Consider the following 15,767-nt stretch of genomic DNA (forward strand, 5'->3'; position numbering starts at 1 on the left):
TTGTGCAAGTTTCTTCTGCTATTTTTTAGCCCCCAAAGCCAACTCCGCCTGACCAGGAGACAGAGGAGGAGCTGCGGTTTCGAGCTCTGTTTGAACAAGTCGCTGGTGAGGTAGGACACGCCCCGCTTCCATCTCCCCACTAGGCTGAGGGCCTGGGCCTGGCTTTCCAGCAAAGGGTTGCAGTTGTGGGGTTGGTCAGCAACATCGTCCCGAGGCATGATGGAGCTCATTGCAAAGACCAGCACTGATCACGGAGGGCCCAAAGACCACCCTGTTTACAACATCTTTTACTTACACAGTCTGCGGCTGGGGATGGGGCTAGTGAGCCCAAAGGAGCTCAGAATGGACCCAGACACTTTGTTTTTTAGTTCTGTTTTGTTTTAGACAGGGTATCACTCTGTTGTCCTGGCTGGAGTGCAGTGGTATAAGCCTAAATCACTGCAGCCTCAAACTCATGGGCTCAAGAGATCCTATCGCCTCAGCTTCCTGAGTAGCCGGGATTATAGGCACATGCCATCATGCTTGGCTGATTAAAAAAAAAAAAGATAAAGAGTCTCACTATGTCACTCAGGCTGGTCTCAAACTCCTAGCCTCAAGCAATCCTCTGGCCTCAGCCTCTCAAAGTGCTGGGATTACAGGCATGAGCTACCACACCGGGCCCCAGGTGCTTTCTTTGGGAGGCTAGAGCGAGACTTGAAGAGGTGGCTCCTTTGAACTCTGCCTGAAAATCACTGCCATTAGAATACTCTGCTGTAGTAAAGGGGATCATGTTCAAGCAGGTTCCTATTCAATTGCAACTTCCTGTCCCCCACCCTATCCCAGTCCTTTCCACTGTTCAGCTTCTTTTTTGGGGACCCTGGATGGAGCCTCACACAGATCCAGGCTCTTCCTCCACCTGCTAGTCATGGGGGAGGGAAGTCTTTCTAGAAACTGCCCCACAGGTGCTCCCTTGGAGCCATAAATCAAATGAGCAGATGAACTAATTCATGTCAAAATGCTAATGACTCTATTAGCTTCCTGTGTTTCACTCAACTGGGGTTCCTGAATTATGAAAGGGGTCACCTGGAATGGTGATATCTAAACCTAGGTGCTGTCTAATGGTAGTATATTAGGCACTGCAATAAATAGGCAAGGCAGGGAGATTAGGGGACAACAGGATGGGATGGAGAAAAGGGGTGGCTCATGTGACTGCTTAAAGTACAGCAGGAAGCTGGCTGAGCGCAGCCCTGGGCGGGACGGAGCGTGGTGAGGTGGGAAGGCAGTGGTGACCTCCCTGCTCCAGGCGCTATCTGGAGCATGCTGGGTCAGACCCCGCATGACAGGCTCAGAGGAGTGAATGCGGGAGGGACAGGAGTTGTGAGATGGAGATCCAGGGTTTGCGAGGGAAGCGGGGAATGCTGCAGAAGTTTCAGTCGACCTTGATTAACAACCAGAAAAGTACCTCTAGAGTTCAGCCCTCCTCGACTCATGTCCTGCTTTTCTTCCAAGCAGTTGGATAACTTGGGCATGTGGCTCCATTTCTCTTTCCTCCTCTCTCAGTGGAGGCCTGGCTGGTGCAGTGCTTTCTCATCAACACCAAACATCCCAAACCCCCATTCCCCAGGCCCAGAGACTTCAGGGCGAACATGTGTTAGAAACACCCCACAGCATTCCACATGGCTAGTGCAAAACCCTGACCAAAATGAGGTCTGTGTCAGTGCTACTCAAACATGCATGTGTATAAAGTGACCTGGGCATCCTGGGAAAAAAACACAGATTCCTCATCAATAGGTCAAGAACAGCCTGGGCAACATAGGGAGAGCCCGTTTCTGCAAAAATAATCAGCCCAGCATGGTGGTGCCTGCCTATAGTCCCAGCTACTTGGGAGGCTGAGGTAGGAGGATTGCTTGAGCATGGGAAATTGAGACTGCAGTCAGCTGTGGTCACAGCACTGTACTGCAATCTGGAGGACTGAGCAAGACCCTGTATCAAAAAAAAAAAACCTGAGACTCTCCATTTCTAACCAGCTTCCGGGATGGGGGCTGCCGAGATTTCCTGGAGCACCTTAGATCCATGATTCTGAAATTCACCTTTATTCTTAATTCTAAATCATTCACCCTTATTCTTAATTCTAAATCAACCCCTAGGTCTTAAAAATAGGACCATATTCCCAGGTCCTCTGATTTCAAGAGTCCCTGGGGTAAGCTCCAGATGTGGGACTGTTTTAAAGCTCTCCAGGTGGTTCTACGGTGCAGAGGAAGACTCAATCTGGCCTTCCCAAACTACCTCCAACATAGGAACCATCTGAGGAGCTTAGGACAATTCTAGGAGCGGTTCTGACCCTCAGGGAAGTTGGGAAACCACTGCCTTGCCCTGCCCAGCTTTCCAGGTGCTTTCCTGGATTGAGACATCTCTCAAGTTAGGCTCTCTCCTAGTTGGGCTGGCATGTCCCTAAAACATGTGACATATGAGACATGTAGTTGCAGCCACACAGGAGATAGGTACATCTGCCCAGAGCAGGGTCCTGAAGGCTGGCCTGTCACTTGAGCCAAATCAAGCTCAGAACTGATTTAAAACAAAAAAAAAACTAAAAAAGAAGGTGCTGAGGGCTATAAAAAGCAATTGTCTCCACTTCAACAGGACATGGAGGTGACCGCAGAGGAACTTGAGTATGTTTTAAATGCTGTGCTGCAAAAGAGTAAGTGCTGCCCACATCAGGGTCCCAGGGCGCCTATGGAGGGACCAGCAACCACACTGCCTGAGTCCCCCCCAACCCCCCAGGCTCCCTGCTCCTCCCAGCCAACTTTTAAAATAGCTTTCATTGTTTCCTGATTCCAGAAATGATGCAGGTTTATAGTAGAAAATTCTTAAAAATGCAGAAAAGCCTAATGACAAAGATAATCACAAATGATCTCGCCACCATAAATAACCACTCTTAACATACGTGTATCTGCATGTATGTACATATGTGTCACATGTGTAGACATACAATGTTAGAACGTTTCATCACTCCAACAAGAAACCCTTTACCTGTTAACAGTGTTAGCCCTGTACCCATTTCCCCCAGCCCCAGGCAACCACTCATCTACTTTCTTTCTCTATAGATTCGATTTACATATTCTGAATATTTCATATAAAAGGAATCATAGGCTGAGAGCAGTGGCTCACACCTGTAATCCCAGCACTTTGGGAGGCCGAGACAGGCGGATCACCTGAGGCCAGGAGTTCAAGACCAGCCTGGTGAACATGATGAAACCCCGTCTCTACTAATAATACAAAAAAGAAAATAGCCAGGCATGGTGGCAGGCACCTATAATCCCAGCTACTTGGGAGGCTGTGGCAGGAGAATTGCTTAAACCTGGGAGGTGGAGGTTGCAGTGAGCCAAGATCGCGCCATTGCGCTCCAGGCTGGGCAACAGAGCAATACTCCGTCTCAGGGAGAAAAAAAATGAATCATACGATATGTGGTCCTTTCTGACTGACTTTTTTCACATGGCATGATGTTTTCGAAGTCCATCCATGTATCAATGCCTCATTCCTTCTTATAGCCAAATAACATCGCATCGTATGGATGGGCCCTGTTCTGTTTATTCATTCATCTATTGGTGGCCATGTGGGTTGTTGCCAGTTTTTGGTCATTATGAATAATGCAACTGTAAACATTCCTGTACAAGTTTTTTGGGTGGGCATGTGTTTTCACTTCTCTTGGGTATATAGTTATGAGGATGGTTCCATCACCATGCCACAGTCTATGGTTACATGGTGGCGTAACCATCCTCTTAACTATATGTTTAGTTAAGAGGATTGTTTAATTCTGTGTTTAATGTTTTTAAAAACTATCCAACTGTTTTTCTAAAGTGACTATTTCACATTTTCACCAGCAGTAGTATGGGAGTACAAATTTCTCCAATAAATTTAAATCCTGCCATTAAATAGGCTGCAAAAATATGATTCCTCAGGGTCATATAATACTCCATTACATAGACATAGCCTAAAGTATTGACCGTGCCTTTCTATTGGTCATTATTTCACTTCCAAATTTTTGCCACTATAAATAATGTGATGACAAAAATCTTCATATGTAATTCTTTGCTCGGGATTCTTAGAACTAGAATAAATGGATGAAGGCGTATTCCCACTTTTATTGCTTTTTTCACATTTTGCCAATTTTCCTTCTGAAAGGTCATGTTAACTTCTACTCCCACCAGCATCATGAGACAGTAGCCACATCACAGCCTCCAGCAGCCCCGGCTTTAGCCACATTGTTGGGCTTTCAGCAGATGGGTACATAGGTTTATCTCATTGGAATCAACCAAATTCAGCTTTCATGTGCAATTTCAGAAAAGGACATCAAATTCAAGAAGCTAAGCCTGATCTCCTGTAAAAACATCATTTCCCTGATGGATGTATCCTTCCAAATATTTGAACAGAAATAGACATGGATCCGGGCTTTAAGCACAGTAGAGTAATCTTTAATAGTTCAGACTCTCCAAGAACATGACATCCTTAGCCAGTAGAATAGTCTTCTTCGCAGAAAATAACCCAAAGCTGGGGGACCCCGAAGCTGAAATTGGATCAGAATCAAGATGCACAAGCCTGCCCAGGGGCAGGGGTGGGAAGCTTTTGAAGGAACTTGGGGGTCTTCTTGCCACTTTGGGATCCCGTCTAAGGGAACGGAATTCTGTTTTTGTGAACTTTCTGGGAGCACCCCCATCCCACCTCTGCCGTTTCCCCTCTTCAGAGATTTGTGGTTTAACCATTAAAACCACTTCCCCAGGGCCCCAAACCTGTGTCACCCAGGCCAGCCCATCAGCCCTCCCCGTCTGCAGTCCTAGAGCTGAGGTCCCACGAGGAGCCTCAGTCTGAAACGCTGCTCACGTCTCCCTTAACCCACACGGCACAGACCAGCGGGAATGGGAAGCTGGAGTTTGATGAATTCAAAGTCTTCTGGGACAAGCTGAAGCAGTGGATTGTATGTAACCTGGAGCAGGGCTTGGCCTCTAGGGGAACCTGTGCGCCTAGGGCGGAGGGGATTTAAAAAGGTGCAGCAGACTACAGGCTAGAGGAGTTGTATTCAGACAGGGGAGAAGGGAAAACAGCATCATGCTATTCTGATGCTTATGGGAGTACCACCGTGCTTCCACCCAAGATGAAAAGGAAGACAAAAGGGAGACCCACTTCTTTTGGAAGGCCCAGTCCAACCGTGGCCTCTGCAGCCCCTGGAGGGTAGCTCCCCCGGGCTGGCTGTCACCCACTTGCTGCCATCGGCAATGCCTTTCAGGTGCGCTCCTCCTCAATGCCTCTGCTCTCCACCCTTTAGAACCTTTTCCTTCGGTTTGATGCTGACAAGTCCGGCACCATGTCTACCTATGAACTGCGGACTGCACTGAAAGCTGCAGGTAAAGAAAAGACTGGAATGCAGGTGGCTGACTGCATGCCAGGTACTGCCCATGGGCAACCTGAGCAGATGGCAGGTCTTCTCTCTGCTGCCCAGGAGGTGGGCCTCTGAGCCCAGTTGGTGCTTCTTAAGGTCATGGCCCTTGGAGTGGCAGCACCAGGGTTCAGACCCAAGATTCACTTGCTGACACCAGGGCCCTCATTTTAAACTGCTGTGAACACTGGTAGAAACTTTTTAAATGTGTCTGCTAAAACTGAACTTGGCCTGCCCTCTGGAGGCCTCATAGCCTCTGACCGTGTTTTCTGGCCCAGTACTTAACACATAGCTGTTTGGTGGCAAGCTGCAGTGATTCCAAATGTCTCATTTCTGCTCTCAGATGGTTGTTATTGTGGATGAGACAGAGCATGCAGCGCGCATGGTTTGTGGGCGGCACGCCCCTCTGCCACCTGTGGCCCTGTCCCGGGCTTTATCAGCAGCAGACTCTGAATCCAAACCGATGACTGCATCATAGTTTACACCCTGCTCCCCTTCCCGAAGGCTGGGCTCCAGGTGGCATTTCCCACCCTTGTCTGGGGTTGGATGGCCGTCGGCCTCTGTGTGGTCCCATGTCCTGCACACACAACCGTAGTTTCCATGGGTGCTCGGCAGACCTCCCGCCCGCCGGGCCGCCTGTGCTGCTCACCAAGCACACCTCACAGACAGGGGCCTCCTGAACCTTTTAAAGTGGGTTCCCTCCCAGGGAAAGCAAAATCTGGAAACATGTCCAGGCTCAGGCCTGATAAAAGGATGAAGTATACACGGCCAGGACCATCTCAGGTCCTATGTCAGGGAGAAGAAAATCAGATGATTTACAAATGAGCAAAGTGCCAGGCTGAGAAGGGCGCCTGATTTTCTTAGGGGGTGGTGACTCTGTTTCCAGGGTAGGAGAAGGAACTGAGCAGGGGACAAAGGGAGCGCTCAGAGAGGAGGGGCATGGCTGTGTCTTTCCTACCCTGACGTAGCGTAGGGGGGATCGCCTCTCATCCCCCTGCTCTAGCCCCAAACACCAGGATTCTGGCCAAGGCCGGCTGCCAGCACTGCCGTGCAGGCTCCAGAGACTCTGCGCTCTGCGCCTGACCCGCCTGCTCCTCCGCTGGAATTACAAAGAAGCAGAAAGACCCCGGGTGGATTTCTGAACAATCCTGTGAACACCTCCTAGAAAGCGAACATGTAGACCAAAATGAAAGGGGGAAAGAAATCACCTCTAAGGGCAATGATGAGAAATCAAAGCACTGGCCAGGTGTGGTGGCTCACGCCTGTAATCCTAGCACTTTGGGAGGCCGAGGCGGGTGGATCACGAGGTCAGGAGTTTGAGACCAGCCTGTCCAACATGGTGAAATCCTGTCTTTGCTAAAAATACAAAAATTAGCCAGGTATGGTAGCGGGCGCCTGTAGTCCCAGCTACTCAGGAGACTGAGGCAGGAGAATCGCTTGAAATTGGAAGGCAGAAGTTGCAGTGAGCCGAGATCACGCCACTGCGCTCCAGCCTGGGAAACAAAAGCAAAATTCCATCTCAAAAAAAAAAAAAAAAAAAAAAAAATAGAAGCACTAAATATTGGATCTAGAAAGAACTTCACTTTGTCTAAACCCCTCACTTGACAATGAGGAAACCAAAGCCCAGAGAACTGAACCCGTATGCCATGGCTGGAGCAGTGCCAGGGCTCAGATCCAGGCCTCCTGGCCTGGCGTTCTTCCCCCATCGTGGGTGTGTAGGAATGGGCCCCTCACACAGTGTCATTCACCGTGGGCAGCAGCATCCCCTCTGAGAAACGTTCTAGAGCCACAGCTGGAAGTGACCTGAGACACAGAACACGAGGGGAGGCTGGTGTAGGAATGAGTGTGGGGCTCAGACACCACCAGTGTTAAGTTCCCCCAAACGAAGCTTCCTGTAAAGTCAGCGAGACCCTATGGGTGACATGGGTGTCAAAACTAAGATCATGAACTCACTAAACTCGGAAGCCATTAAACACAGAAAGCATGCCTGAGAGTCCCCCGCACACTCGCCCCTGCACTGCAGATTCACGCTTTCACACGGCATTCACACCAAGGACAGCAGTCCCACTGGGTGTGGGGACCCCAGCTTTGAGGAGTGAAACAGTGGCTCCCCCTTCTGAGGCCTCCCCTCGGCTGCCTGGGAGCTCCCTCAAAGGTGCAGACTCACCTCGGGGCTCGGATACGGCGGGTCCTGGGTCTCCTCCTTCATCTCCACAGGCTTTCAGCTGAGCAGCCACCTCCTACAGCTGATCGTGCTCAGGTATGCGGATGAGGAGCTCCAGATGGACTTCGATGACTTCCTCAACTGCCTGGTCCGGCTGGAGAATGCGAGCCGTAAGTGTCCAGCGAGGCTGAGGGTGCACTCGGGGTGGCAACTTCAGTCACCCTCCGTGAGCGCGTGGGAAACAGCCTGGTGAAAGTAATGGCAAAGACAGACCACAGAGAGCCATGGTCTGATGTGTGCGGACCTGTGGGCCTCTGCCGTTAGCTAAAGAGCAGAATGTGCCAGCCTCCCCTGCAGCGTGTTTCTTGGCATCGCCTTTCTTTATACATTCATAGTGCCTCTGGGAGGATGATGGGGTGGGGCAGGTTTGTGCCTTGTGTTTGAGGAAAGGTTCAATTTCAGGTTAAATCCCATCATAACATATAGAAACAGGAGAGTCTCTGTCCCTCCTCCTCCCCACCTCCCCACCCTGTAAGCCCTAGACATTAACCCAGTTACCTTAAACAAGATTTATTACACCACAAATAGAGAGAGACTATGTGCCCGTGAGCTTCAGTGTTTGCAGTTTATTGTCATAGCCATCCTGCCCCTCACAGGTGGCTTTGAAGGTGGGGCTGAATGAAGCATGTCCAGGGCCTGTAACTCAGCACCGGGGTGACTACGAGGACATGCCCTCTGTGCAGGTGCCAAGGGACCCATGCCCCCAAGGGTGCCTCATGCTTGGTTTAATGCTCTAGCGTTTTCATCTTGAAAGTCCTAATAACATAGGAGCGGGAGGCCCCGCGTTTCCATTTTGCCCTGGGCCTCACAAATTATGCAGCTGATCCTGCTTGGTATTTTCTAATCTATGTTCCATAGGCCACTTCGAGGTACGAATACTTGATTGAAAAAAAAAAAAAAAAAGGCAAGGGGCTGGGCACGGTGGCTCACGCCTGTAATCCCAGCACTTTGGGAGGCTGAGGCAGATGGATCATGAGGTCAGGAGCTCAAGACCAGCTCATAGTGAAATTCTGCCTCTACTAAAAATACAAAAAATTAGCCGAGCATGGTGGTATGCACCTGTAATCCCAGCCACTCAGGAGGCTGAGACAGGAGAACGCCTTGAACCTGGGAGGCGGAGGTTGTAGTGAGCTGAGATTGTGCCCCTGCACTCCAGCCTGGGCGACAGTGCGAGACTCCATCTCAAAATAAATAAATAAATAAATAAATAAATAAATAAATAAATAAAATTAAAATTAAAAGGTGAGGGCTGTGACCCTCGGTTATCAGCATGACAGCTCCCTCTGCTTCTTTGGTAATAGAACACTAATTACTTGCTTGAAGCACAGCCCCTCTAGACTCTAAGCTCCAGGAGAGCCATAATTTATGGACAATCAATGAATATGTGTTGATTAAGAGATGATGAGAGAAAACCACAGAGAGATCAGCAGGCCCCAAAGGGGCTAGTATATCAAGCCAGGAGACTGGGCTTTCCCTAGGGGTTACTGGTAGCTAGTGAGAGGTGCGTCCTAGAAAGACCCCATCTGAAAGAGAATCACTCATTAGACTTACAGGGTGGTCAGAGCTGACCCTAGAAATAATGAGATTTGCTAGTTTCTCTTCTCTCAATTGCTCTTTCCCTTTCTAAACCACCCAGGCTTAATCCTTCCCAGCAAGAGGGGTGGGAGTGCCTCAGCTTGTTCTTATAATAGAGGAATATTATAGGCTTAACACCTTCCACCCTGGGATCCTCACATTAGATTCGCCTGGAGGACTTTTACAATTACCAAGGACGGAGCTTTACTCCAGTATTATTTTAACTTTTTATTGTAAAAATGTCAACCCTCCACTTAGATATAAAGAATCATAATAGGTTCCCATGCACCTCACACCAGCACTTCTCAAACTTTGCTATACATTACAATCTCCAGGGGTGCCTAAAGAAATGTTGATGACCAGGCTGCACAATTGACCAATTCTATTAGAATCTCAGGGGTGGCACACAGCATTGGGAGTTATACAAATTCGCCAGGTGTTTCCAGACCTTTACACCCAACCTCAAAAATTATCATCTTGCTGACTTTTTCCTTGTGCTCCCGCAACACACACCTTTTTCCCCTAAATAATTTAATAGCAGATCTCAGAAACTCTGTCCATTCATCTGACTATCTCAAGCTGACAGACTTGTTTTTAGCATCATCATCATGCCATTTCCATGCCTAACAAAATTCTCAGCAAACCCTCAATGTTCTCTAGTGCCCAGTCCATGCCCAAATCTCCCAGGCCACCTTTTTAAAGTTGCTTGGTTGACTCAGGATCCACATAAGACTCAGTCACCATGTTTGGTTGTTGGTTCTCTTCCATTTCCTGTGTTCAGTGACGGTCCACCCCCCCCCCCCGGCTTTCGGTTGTATTGTTAAAGCTGCCTGTGAGATTCTCAAGTGAAGCCAGGGCTAATTGGCCTAACCTCATCTTCTGAAGGTGAGGAGGCTGAGGCCCAGAGACAGCAGTGACTTGCTCAGGTGACACCATGTGGTAGACCCAGCCTCCGGCTCAGTGCTGGCATGCTCTCCTGTGCCGCTGGACTCCTCCTGTCCTGTGACAGCACCCACGGCCCCTTCCTACAAGGGCGAGACTAACAACTTTCAGATTCATGCAAAACTTTAGGTATATGTGCTTTTTTTCTGAGGCCCATGGATTTCAAGGGCCCTGTACCCCGCAGAAGGTTAAGATAGAGGAGTTGCTTTGGCTCCAGGAGCTGCTGGCCGGCTGACTGGCTTAGGTGACACTGGCTTGCTACAGGACTGGAGACCTCCATCCATTCAGAGAAGTTCCCCTTTAGCCGGCCCGAGTCCTGCCGCCATCCTTAATGGAAGTCCTTGTTTACCACCAGATGGAGCAGCTTCCCCACAGGCTCCAGTGAAAGGCCCTTTGGTCCCTGGGAAACAAACTTGGTAAAGGAATTTTCTTTAAAAGGATGCCTTTCCCCCGTCTCTCCTATCAGGGGTGTTCCAGGCTCTCAGTACGAAGAACAAGGAGTTCATTCATCTCACTATAAATGAGGTACGGCCAATCCAGACCCTCTGCTCAGGGACCCAGCCAGGGCCCGGCAGAGTCCAAGCTCCATAAATGTTTGCCGAACCCATGATTTCATGCGAGGCCTGATATCTAGCTGTGGGAGTGATTACAACAAAATAGCTAATATTTTTGAGATACTACTTATTAAGTAATCAATTGAGCTATTACAATAATTCTGTGAGCTAAGTACCAATAGTATCCCCATTTTGCAGGGTGGAAACTGAGGCATAGAGAGATTAATCACCTTGACTTGAGTGAGTGGGCAGACTCTGCCTTCTTGTCCTTCTCTTCCTTCTGTCATTTGGGTAACTTAGCCTGCCTGCCTTCCAGCTGCCAGTTTGCTCACTCTCACTTGCTCATGTTGTCCTGTGGTTCCCATGATGCTCCCCCAAACTCTGACAAGTACAAAACTGGTCAGTTACCGGGGTCATCATAGCAATGATGGGGGTGGGAGACAATGGGTCCGAGTGTCAGAGGCGTGGGAGAAGGAATCCAGGGGGTTTCAATCACCCCCTCCCCAGAGGATCCCCGTGGACCCCGTCTGCTCAGATGGTGGTCCATGGGCCAGCAGCAGCGCAGATATCACTTAGGAGAGAGCGTTGGAAATGCGGAGTGCCAGGCCCTGCCCTAGACCTGCTGAATGGAAGTCGCCTTTCACAGGACCCTAGTGATTCCTGTGCACATAAAGCTTGAGAACGCTCTTGAGACATTCTCCTGCCCAAAGACAGAGGGAAACCTGTGGAGCAGCTTCCTTCAGTGGTTTCTGTAATTTTTATCTCCATTTTCCTTCTTTCCCTCCCTGTATCTCTCTTTCTAGGTCTGCTTTCTCTACTACCTAACAACACTAAAGCCAGGCAGCCCGTGGCTCCGACCCAATCTCTGGGGTTTCTCCTCTCCACCAGTTTCCATGCTCACACTCACAGTTAGCTCATTTCCAAATTCAGTAGTAACATTGGGTTTGGATAACATTTTATTGAATATTTGAAGACGAAGAGCTTGATGACAGTATGTGTTTTAGAGGATTGTACCTCCTCCCCTATTTTGTGCTCTGATTTCGATTGATTAGGCTGCTCTGCGCCTCGGTTTAACCATTTACAGAAAGAGACATAGGCCTTAATATATTACACCAAAAGTTTTGCTTTATAATAATATCATATAATTTGGCAATTATGTTGACTCGTCACTAATTTTCTCAAGTGTGTATCTCAGATCCCTGGATGCATTATTATTTCATTGAGAACAGAAACTGGGCATTTTTCTTCTCTAGTTTTGTCTTTCACGTTCAGCATGTAGGACACATGTAATAACTATACCTCCTTTGATCACTCCAAGATTCCAAAGAAAGATGTGCACACTCAAACTATTCTATTTTGAAAATAAGAGGAAGCTGGGCATGGTGGTGTGCACCTGCAGTCCCAGCTATTTGGAAGGCCTAGGCAGGAGGATTGCTTGAGGCCAGGGGTTTGAGGATGCAGTGAGCTATGATCTCGCCACTGCACTCTAGCCTGGATGACAGCGATAGCAAGACCCTGTCTCTTAAAAAAGAAAGAAAGAAAACAAGAGAGACCCCTAGGTCCACCTTTATTTATCATTTACTTTAAGGTAAATGATAAGTAATGTCACTAAAAAACATGAAAAGTGTGATGGCTGTCCCTGGTCCACAGTGGAAAGAGAGAGTGGGAAGGTTTGTTACTCAGTGGCCTCCTGGCTAGTCAAGGGCTCCAGAGCACCAGCAGCATGGAGGAAGTACTCCAGTGCTGCAGATTCAAGGTGGAAGTGTGGACATCTCCAACCCAAGTGTCCACAGGTGTAGGGACTGGAATGGGTTCCTGCTCTGTCCCATATCATCACTTTGCAGGACAACAGGGAAAACCATTGCATTCTCTCCCTCTAAACCTACCATCCTTACATCTGGCTGCATGCTAGCATCACCTGGGGAGATTTAAAAATTCTGATACCCCAGCCACTCCCCAGATTGATTAAATTTGAATCTCTAGGGGTGAGGCCCAAACATTGTTGTTGTTGTTTTTATATCCCCTTGGTGAGTCCAGTGTGCAGCCAAGTTGAAGTATCCATGTTTTAAAGTCTCTCTCCTTCTCCCCTGACCCATCCCAGGAAGCAATAGGAGCTTTTCCTGGCTGAATTGGCCTCACCTACAGTCACTTTCCTAAAAGAGCCTGTGCACTTTTTGTTACAGTAACCCCCATACTATATATGCTGTGCCCAGGAAGGAGGACAGAGAAGGGAGAAAAAAACCATCTCATATAATCATGTTGCCCCAAGTCACCATGCTGTGACAAGCAAGCTGTTGGGAAGGAGGAGGCAGGGTGGACTCAGGAGGGAAAATGAGGAGGAATTCCATGCTACTTCTTCAGCTCACTTGTAACACCCACCGGCTTCAGAACCTGCTTCCACTTCCTGCAGCCCCTCCGTGGTGGAGGGCCACCTCTCTCCCAAAGGTGAGAGGACCCCTCATCAACAAGGAAAAGGCACTTAATACTGCCCTGCCCAAGAGGCCTCAGCAAGGCTGTCTTCTTAACAGGGAGAAAGCACATTTTCCCGTCTCTGTCTTACCATCTGTGCTTGATGTGAGCTCACTCGGAAAGGACTCAGAACCTCCAGAAAATGTCAAGTGCTGAGAATTCATTTATTTTTTTTAAATGGTTTCCTGTTGAGACAGGCATCCAAGTTGGCAGGCAACATGATCAAATAGCAGATCTCCTGTGATGTCAGCAAATTGGGGCCACTCCTGAGGCTGAGGCTGGAAGGGACATGGAAGGACAACAACCCCTCATATCTCTCTCTCTCTCTCCCCCCCCCCCCGCCCCCAGTTCATCCATTTGACAATGAACATCTGAGGCTGCCTTGTAGAGATGCAGCCTGCCCAGCTGAATCTTGGCTTCTGGACCTTGACCTTCAGAACTTCTGGTGTGGAACCATTACGCCCAGGGCTCACTCCCCTCTCATCGTCAGGCCTTCTCCCTTCTCCATCTTGATCTGGGAAGAATGAAATGAACTCAGCTACACTCTCTGATTTTGTGCTACTCCTTTGTAAAGTCACTGCCTTAAGGTGGCTGATGGCGCCACCTGTGCCTTACATCCAGGTTCAGGCATCGCTAGCTTTCCCACACTCTACTTTCCTTACTTCCTTCCATTAAGAATCACTCAAAGTTCTAATGCACAGAATCCTGGCTTCCATGTAGCTCCAGTCATTGTGATCAGACATCCTTTATAAATCATGTTTTTATAAATGTGTGTGTGGAATAAGATGAGGGGGAAATGGGGTGAGGTCATAATTTAGCATTTCTGCATCATAAGTGTGCTTCCTTATCGGGGAAGACATCAGGTAGTTCCGATAATTGGACAAGAGTGGATCTCTGATAAGAGTGGATCAAGGTGACAATCTCTATCTCCTCCTACAAGAGGTAGTAACTAAAACAGTCATTATCCAGTCCAGACATTCTTTGTGTCTGAAGACTTTGGGTCAGAAAAGCTGAATGCTGTTATTTCTTCTCAAGGAATCCAGATTCTGGTGAGGTTTGATCTTACTCATCCTCAACATGATGGGGGAAAACAGAACAGAGAATTCTCATTATAGCTCATTAGTGCTAAATAGGAGAATCCACTGAACTGCAATAATGGGAGGTAACATGAGAAGATACTGGCCCAATACACGCCAAGCCCCGCATTCTTGCTGGTACACTTGTAGCAGATGAGGTGGAGGATGGGAGCGGGAGATGCCAAGAGGGAAGGAGGGAGAATTGTTGGGATGAAGATCAAGTTAGAAGTGGAGGCCAAGCCTGGTGGCTTACACCTGTAATCCCAGCACTTTGTGAGGCCAAGGTGGGCAGATCACCTGAGGGCAGGAGTTCAAGACCAGCCTGGCCAACGTGGCAAAACCCCATCTCTACTAAAAATACAAATATTAGCTGGGCGTGGTGGGGGGCGCCTATAATCCCAGCTACTTGGGAGGTTGAGGCAGGAGAATCACTTGAACCCAGGAGGCGGAGGTTGCAGCCTGGGCGACAAGAGCGAGACTCAGTCTCAAAAAAAAAAAAAAAAAAAAAGAAGTGGCGCTTCATCAGAACCCTGTCCCTGATAGTGGCCAAGGCACCATGATCTTCTCCTTTACCTTCCAGCCCTTCCCTGGGTTCACACAGCAGTGGATGCAAGACAAGCGCTCTCTCTCAGGAGCAGGCTTAGGACCAAGGTTCTGTGCTGGGGCATGCCAGTACGACCCCAGACATGCCATCTCCTGTGCTCGGCCTGTGCCCACTCTCATCGGTGCACACTGCTGCCATATTGTTTGTTAGATGTTGTGAACACTAGCCCTGCTCACAGGTAAAACTTGGAAGGGGACTCAACTTCTGAGCTCCTTTTTCTAGTGTCACTCCCACAGGGTGCTTCTCGGCCTTTATATCCAGGAGCACGTAACTGTCTCTCACTGATTTTTCCTGTGCTTGAAAGGTACCCAGGAAATGAAGTTTATGAACTTGGTGTCCTGTTTTCTTTCCATCCATATGTCCCTGGGAAAGTTATTAACCTCTCTGAGACTTAGTTTCCTCCACTCATGAGGATGGTAATTTCTGCCTCACTGAGGTCTTATGATGAATATATGAAATGGTAAGTAAGTAGAAGGTGCCTGGCACAGTACTTGACACATAACAGGCACTCAGCACAACTAAGGCCCACTGTTGTGAACCAGTGTTTTCTTAAATGTCTAAAAGAGTTAGATACTATCACATGCTTTCGGTTTATCTCTGTTCTTCAATGCAAGAATTCAAGAATTATAGAACCATCAGTCTTGAAGCACAGTTCAATAGGGCTCTAGAGAATATTATATGATCATGAGTTGAGAACAAAAAACGCGTATGAATTTAGCTTCTATTTGTTTCTGAATTATATGGTCTGATACTGATACCCAGAAACAAAAGAAGATGTTTTACATGCATGAGTTTGATTGACTATAATTAGAGTGATTTTGTAGCTTATAATTCAAACCAACAGCTTTTGAGTGTGAAAGGAATAATATTAGTTATTACACCAGGACAATAGATGTAAACTGGAGCTGTCTTA

General features: G+C 48.2%; 1 protein-coding gene across 1 annotated transcript in view; it reads left to right on the forward strand.

Moving 5' to 3' along the window:
- Window positions 1–13,722, forward strand: part of CAPN9 (calpain 9) — a 53,110-nt gene extending 39,388 nt beyond the window's left edge. The window contains exons 13-20 of the mRNA XM_050769506.1: window positions 30–110; window positions 2,620–2,677; window positions 4,321–4,385; window positions 4,883–4,951; window positions 5,300–5,378; window positions 7,628–7,744; window positions 10,618–10,676; window positions 13,523–13,722. Coding sequence (XP_050625463.1) covers window positions 30–110; window positions 2,620–2,677; window positions 4,321–4,385; window positions 4,883–4,951; window positions 5,300–5,378; window positions 7,628–7,744; window positions 10,618–10,676; window positions 13,523–13,549 — 555 coding nt within the window. The 3' untranslated portion in view covers window positions 13,550–13,722. The remainder of the gene's footprint in view (window positions 1–29; window positions 111–2,619; window positions 2,678–4,320; window positions 4,386–4,882; window positions 4,952–5,299; window positions 5,379–7,627; window positions 7,745–10,617; window positions 10,677–13,522) is intronic.
- Window positions 13,723–15,767: the final 2,045 nt, after the last annotated feature.

This window comes from Macaca thibetana, chromosome 1 (genome assembly GCF_024542745.1).
Source record: "Macaca thibetana thibetana isolate TM-01 chromosome 1, ASM2454274v1, whole genome shotgun sequence".
NCBI classification, from domain to species: Eukaryota; Metazoa; Chordata; class Mammalia; order Primates; family Cercopithecidae; genus Macaca; species Macaca thibetana.